The sequence below is a fragment of the Cydia amplana genome, chromosome 23 (genome assembly GCF_948474715.1).
Source record: "Cydia amplana chromosome 23, ilCydAmpl1.1, whole genome shotgun sequence".
Taxonomy (NCBI): Eukaryota; Metazoa; Arthropoda; class Insecta; order Lepidoptera; family Tortricidae; genus Cydia; species Cydia amplana.
This window is the reverse complement of record NC_086091.1, coordinates 2,856,806-2,863,139: the sequence shown is the minus strand read 5'-3', so window position 1 is coordinate 2,863,139 and position 6,334 is coordinate 2,856,806. Positions and strand designations below refer to the sequence as shown.

The window sequence follows — 6,334 nt, the reverse complement described above, 5'->3', positions numbered from 1 at the left end:
CCAATTTGTCACAAGGCAAGCGCTTCAATTTTGGAACGCCTATAACCTATCTTGAGTTATAAATCATTGCCTTGACATTGAATAAATACAAAAAGAAAATTTAAAAAAAGAACACTTAATAATATACCTATGTAGTTAACCTTCAAAATAAATAGACTAAGCTAGATCTGAGACTTTTAAAGCACGTAAAACTTACACATACAAGAGTATATGAGGTATCCAACGATAATATCTCGGTAAAGCAGCGAAAATCCAAAATTATCTATACAACTGCCAATTAAAAACATTTTCTACTCGCACCTAACTTTTAAACTTTAAAAAGTTTTCCTCAAAAGAACCATTGAAACATATATTAAAACCGAAAAGTTTCCTAACATGGTTCGTGTTTGATATCCGTAATTTTATCGTTTCAATATTTTTTTACTCTTGTATTTCGATTTTATACATTTTACATGAACACGTGACTTATCCAGACCAAAACCATGCTAAGGATATTATTATTGTTTTATATAATTATTGCTGTTACCAAAGGGCATAATAATGTAAGTATTCATTAACCTTTCATTGTTTTGTGAGCTAAGATTATGAGGTGGTAATATTAAAAATAACGATAGATTTTTAAACAGTTAACTCCTGGTGACTTAATCCAGAATCTGGTACTTCCAGAAAATAACAAGTCAAATATAACACACAGTACCCTGTACCTGTCACCTTATTATGTAACATTTATTAATGTAATAAATATTTTTTTCATTTTCACTTTTTTTTTACATTTCAGTATAAAACAAAGTCGCTTCTCGTTGTCTGTCTGTCCCTATGTAATGCTTAGATAATTTTGTAAAACTACGCAACGGATTTTGATGCGTATTTTTTAATAGATAGAGTGATTCAAAAGGAAGGTTTATGTATAATTTGTTAATAAAAAAAAAACATTAGTTTAAAAGCAAATAGCTCCAGCAAAGGAGATGATTTTAAATTACCTAAATGTTAAAACTTCACCCGTATCCGTAGAATTTTGTAGTTTATTTTATGAATTCAGTGTCCGAGAAACTAGATTTAACTAGTTTCTTCGGTTAAGCTTTTAATATATCACCTACTTTTGTATGTTATAACCACGTTATAACACTCTAGCGAAAAGAGCATAAAACAAAAGAGAAAGGCGGGAAATACAGGGATTTATTACTTTAATACGTATAGGTACATTGCAACATACTGTGGACTAGTGATGGGTAGGACATCAATTTAAAATGAGTTTGTATGAGTACCTCATTTTCTAAAATGAGGTGTTACAATGTCTTACTTCAAATGAGGTGAGGTACTAGCATATTTTCAGCGTCGACTATTCCATTAATTCCAACAGCGACAATTTTTTTTAATGTATATACATATTTATGTATTCATCACTTCCTTTACGCACGCGAGCACCTAGCGCCTCGCGCGATCCAGTGACTCTCTTGCGAGTTGTAAGGAGTGTATGAGTTTTGAGGGTCGCGAGACTCGCGAGTGAATTTGAACAGATAAGAGTTTTTTAAAATTTGACGTGTGTGAATGAATAGAGGAGTGAAGTAAGACATTTTTGCGGTACGAAGTACTGCGACAAATTAACAAAATGAGTGGTACAAATGAGGTGCCTCACGAGTGAGCGACTCAACACTACTGTGGACTATTTGCTGAATAAATGTTTGATGTATCATTTTGATGTAAAATGTAAGTTAGACTAGGCATCAGTATTATCTGCATGAAATACCTACTAAACAATTGGATTATTTCAGAAACTAACCAACGATGCAGATCTACAGTCGGAGCTCCTACCACAAGAGTTGAACCCATTTTTTGTACCCGCGGAAGAGACAGTGCGTCTATTCCTATATTATATTTCCTTGTAATCGCCTCCTTAGTAGAAAGGAAGTGGTAGACTCTGACCACGCTAACTTTGCACGAACTTGACACTAGCTAATCCCTAGACACAGTATTAGGCCAAAGGTATGGCGCCATTGCTCGAAAGGATTGAACCATAACCTTTGACCTTGAGACAGCGTTAATTTTTGATATTTAACAAATTGACACATATCAGTGAAAGAATAAGGATCAAAGTCAAATGGCGTTCTAACAGTTTTAATCACCTGTCGATAGATGGCAGTAAATTTACTGTGGCTACATAATTTACTTTGACAATCCGCGCATATTTCAAATCCTCTTGAAGAAGAACTTAGCGTGGTCCGTCTCTATATCTCACACACAAGACATCCTCCAGACTGAGCATAGTAGCGCTACCCCCTCTGCCATAAATATACGGTAGTTTTACTCCATTTTCGAGTCAAAGTGTCTTTGTGTGACGTCCGTGACTTTGAACGGACCAATCACGGCACGGGACTCGCTCACCTCGTCCCCCGCGCCTCAGTATTTTTGGCAGCATCGGTTTCATGAAATAATTGCTCTAAACTCCGTCTAGAGGATTCCTAGTCTATGCTATAATCTTAACAAACTAAGGAGCATAAATACCGGCAAGACTAACATACAAACATGAATAGTAACTTTTGTAAACTACTCATAAATTATTATTTCTGAATTATTATTTGATCTATTGATCTGACATTACAGCAAATGCAATCCATGCCTCTACCGCTGCGTTTACGTCGTAACTCCGAAGTCGTCACAATCCCGGAGAACACCACAATGCAACAGGTAGGTACCAATCAATCAATTCTTTATTCGTTAATCACAGGTACATAAATAGGTAATAACTTAACATTCTAAGAAACAGCCTTGATGTGCCTTTTGGCGGACGAAATAACTTCTTATTATCAGATGACTTAGGGTCGGTTGCACCAAACTTTAGTCATCGTTAAAGAGTTCGCTAAATGTGTATACTTATGTATGGAATGTTTCATAGTAAAGCAATAACTATTATATAATCTGTGGTAAAGCGCCGGGGCGCGCCGGCTGACGTTGATAAGTCTGTCAAATGTGGTTGGTACAACCGGCCTTTAGTCAGATGACTACAAGTTATAGCATTAGTATAATCTTATAATTACTAACTATGTTATCAGGTGAAGACATATACCCGCATCGTCGCTGGAGTCGTGTTGGTGCTGTCCGCCATTGTGGAAATCGTGTCGTACATTTGGGAGGCATACGCCGTATAATTTAGAAATAAATATATTCGTTATAATTCTCTTTTATTTACTCTTCGTGTACTTTAGGGTATGATAGCCGACAGTGAGGACAATTTTCAGCTGCAACTTTTTAATAGGTAAATAATGAAAATAAAAAGGTTTTATTAATAAACATTTATTTTTCATATATACTTCTTTTCTTCGCTTTGACTTTCCTTGAGACGCTTATTTTTCTTTTCGGGACTCTCGTTCATAAATCTCCTATTGAACCTATTAGTCATATAAGGGTCCTCGACGCCCATGGTTTTATATTTATCAAACGTACCCATAAAACTATTAACAGCTTTATTGAATGCTCTTCTGTAACTGGTAACGGGCATTTTCTCTCTTAAAGTGACCACTGGTTCAAACGGTATGATCATACCTGCTGCAGACGCTATCAGAGGAATCATAGGCGCCGGTACATAATAGGTCATAATCTCCATTGCACCGTTTACCATACATGTCCCAACATTTTTAAAGACAATTTTAACTCTTGGACTATCGAGGAACTCTTGAATAGCTTTTACTATGGTATTGTAAAGTCTTATGAAAAAGTTTGGCTCATTTTGTACAACTTCTGTTTTTGAATCGGTTGAATTTATTGTGATTGGTTGTATGGTAGTGGCATTTTGAAGACTATCGTTTGAAATTGAGTTGGTGGTTTGAGTTTCTACAAAATGGACGTTGTTTTCGGTGTGCTGAGGCTGTAAGTTAAAATTAATGACTCTAACGGTAAAAACAAGGCTTAAATCATAATAAAATAAGAAGGAAACCCCCAGATGGCCAAGATTGTTTTTAGGTAATCGATGATGTCATGATGGGATATCGAAGTGGTTTCCATAACCATGATTATCCTTCCGGATTATTCATATTCATGTTTATAGAAGGAAATGAGACCACAGTTTCTGGTGTCCGAGACAAACAGTGTTCTATGTAAGAGAAAGCCTTAAATAAATCTCAAAAGTAGGTAACCTTTTCACTGAAAGCCGGCAACTTTACAGAAACATACCGTTGTTTTGTTACATTGCTGCGGCAAATATGACAAACTATTCTGGGATATACAACAGAAATATTATTCATTTTAGCTGCTGAGCGTTATGTCTCTGATGGACCAATGAAATGAGATCTCCCTTTATGTATTTTTAATGTTACAATTTTTGGAACATTTACTAATCTCCCAGATTTTTCCTTGCTCTTTAAGGCCTCATAGGGGTGCAAATTATTAGTTCCAAAAATCACATAAAAATGTCCCAGGCAAAATATTATTCAGGAGAATTTTATGAACAATTGTTCTTAAGAAAAGAAATGCTAGCGAATCTTAGTTGGAAGAACTCATAAGAAATCTATTAATAACTTTGAGGTTATGTTTTACGAGTTCCCATAATGTAGGTATGTAAGCAATATGAACCAGAAACTTACCACAACTTCATCCGCAGCGACGAACACCAACAAACAAACCAGAACTTTGCTTGTTATCATTACGATCCGGGGCATAACATGTTTTGTGCAAAGCATGGATGTATTGGCGAATGCCGCTGTTAACTTAGCAATAAAATTATGATTATATTTGAAGCAAAGCAATTCTATTTTTCCAACCATATTTTTCGCAAAATATTATACATTGTTCACAGCTAGGAGTTTTAGAAGCAAACAGAGGCATTTTGCAAAGAATTTTAAAAAGTGAGAGTCCCAAACCAGCAATGAAATTCAGGAAATGGTTTTTTCATGATAGAAGGCATTTGCAGTATAATAACACTTTTTGAAAGTAGACATGTTTTAGATTTTAGGAATTTTAGAAGGATTTTTGTAGGCTAGCAATTTGTAGATAGGTTTCATGTAAGTAAGATTGTATCTAATTGCAATTAATTAGAAATCATTTCAGTTTTTTGGCAAAAAATGCATTTTTTCTTTTAGATAGCAACTAGTTAGATCAAAAGTGGATCGTTCACATTGAACTCTTTTAGTACCTACTAAGTTTATGATAATGCAATCACATTCAAAATCTGTGTAAGCTTAAAATACAATTTATAATTTAATAATATTTCGCATAACTTGTTAAACTTTGACTCCGACCTTTTTATCGATCGTAAAACACATGCAAATTAAATTCAAGTCATAAATTCAGAATAGAAATACAACATTACAAAAGTAGGTCGCACCGCGTATGTTTGCGCGCTGAGGAAACCGAAAATGAATTTCTTTATCTTCTGTATCTTGATACTGATGAGCATCGTGAGAGCGGTTCCGCAGGTAATGAGTTTTATTATTTGAAAGCATTCTGTATGCACGATTGGAAATTCTATTTACTTATAGAAGAGGCAAATAGAAGTATGGAGATAAGAATTCTGATAAATGTTTTTGCATATTCCTTGTTTTGGCAGATTATTTTTCCTTAATGCAAAACAAATAAGCTAAAATAATATTGTGCCAAAGAAAATTGCAGAAAAGAGTAACATAGTCGTAAAAAATAGCGTTAAATTTTATTAAGTCTTTACTCTCAACGAAATAGCTCTTTCCAAAAAAAAAGGCTGGTAACTAAATTAAAATTCTTGATTTTCGCGGTATACTTGTGGTCCTCCATGATACTGGCCTAGGGACCGCAGGATCCTCTGTAATAATTGTAACTAAGCTATGCACCAACCGTAGTTACAGCTATGTGTGTATTTTATTTTCTGGATATTCCTGCAATTTTTATGTATTTTGTTTTCTGTGTTTTTTTTCCTGCAATATTATTTTTTATTCTTTTAGGTCCCGTACGACTATATCCCGTTGGGGCGCAAATCAGCGGCGCATAACCATCCGTCCGACGTTAACCTCAACTATGAGCGACTGTATCCTTCGCGCCGCAAATATGTTGATTAAACACCAATAAATACATGTTTTATTTATTTTCTGCCCTTCGGCCGGAAAGCGGCAACTTTCGGCGTTGCCCTACACGAAGTTGACGCTTTCCGGCTCCGTCGAATAGTATATACACCTCGGCCACAGAATAAATACTAGCCTCGGCCAGTAAACAAAAAAGCCTCAGATCTCATTAATTACATGTAATTGTCGGCCGAGGCGGAGCCGAGCTGGCATTTTATAGCTTTACTGCCCTAGGTATGTATTTAATATATAATTTCAGCCGTATGGTATTTTTAAATCTAACTTAATCGAGAGGCCTTCAAAAACAAACT

At 35.2% G+C, this 6,334-nt stretch overlaps 2 protein-coding genes and 1 long non-coding RNA gene across 3 annotated transcripts; 2 read left to right on the top strand and 1 right to left on the bottom strand.

Annotated features, from left to right (window-relative positions):
- Window positions 1-416: 416 nt before the first annotated feature.
- Window positions 417-3,172, top strand: LOC134658759 (uncharacterized). The gene is made up of 4 exons (XM_063514401.1): window positions 417-542; window positions 1,773-1,853; window positions 2,602-2,685; window positions 3,051-3,172. The coding sequence occupies exons 1-4, from the start codon at window positions 483-485 to the stop codon at window positions 3,144-3,146; spliced, it is 321 nt and encodes a 106-aa protein (XP_063370471.1). The 5' UTR covers window positions 417-482; the 3' UTR covers window positions 3,147-3,172.
- A 95-nt stretch (window positions 3,173-3,267) lies between these two features.
- On the bottom strand, window positions 3,268-4,731 carry LOC134658743 (uncharacterized). Its single transcript, XM_063514386.1, has 2 exons — window positions 4,578-4,731; window positions 3,268-3,862 (listed from the first exon to the last, which is right to left on the bottom strand). Exons 1-2 carry the CDS (start codon window positions 4,671-4,673, stop codon window positions 3,299-3,301), a joined length of 660 nt encoding a protein of 219 aa, XP_063370456.1. The 5' UTR covers window positions 4,674-4,731; the 3' UTR covers window positions 3,268-3,298.
- Window positions 4,732-5,204: 473 nt separating this feature from the next.
- LOC134658755 (uncharacterized) lies at window positions 5,205-6,033 on the top strand. The gene is made up of 2 exons (XR_010097725.1): window positions 5,205-5,408; window positions 5,907-6,033. It is a non-coding gene; the product is annotated as an uncharacterized LOC134658755 (long non-coding RNA).
- The last annotated feature ends 301 nt before the right edge of the window (window positions 6,034-6,334 follow it).

What these genes read in the sequence shown, in the direction of transcription:
- LOC134658759 (XM_063514401.1), top strand. Translation starts at nt 483, where the DNA reads ATGCTAAGGATATTATTATTGTTTTATATAATTATTGCTGTTACCAAA. An exon ending in TTACCAAAGGGCATAATAAT is followed by an intron (nt 543 to 1,772) that starts GTAAGTATTCAT and finishes GGATTATTTCAG; the next exon opens with AAACTAACCAACGATGCAGA. An exon ending in AGAACACCACAATGCAACAG is followed by an intron (nt 2,686 to 3,050) that starts GTAGGTACCAAT and finishes CTATGTTATCAG; the next exon opens with GTGAAGACATATACCCGCAT.
- LOC134658743 (XM_063514386.1), bottom strand. Translation starts at nt 4,673, where the DNA reads ATGCTTTGCACAAAACATGTTATGCCCCGGATCGTAATGATAACAAGC. An exon ending in TCGCTGCGGATGAAGTTGTG is followed by an intron (nt 3,863 to 4,577) that starts GTAAGTTTCTGG and finishes TTTAACTTACAG; the next exon opens with CCTCAGCACACCGAAAACAA.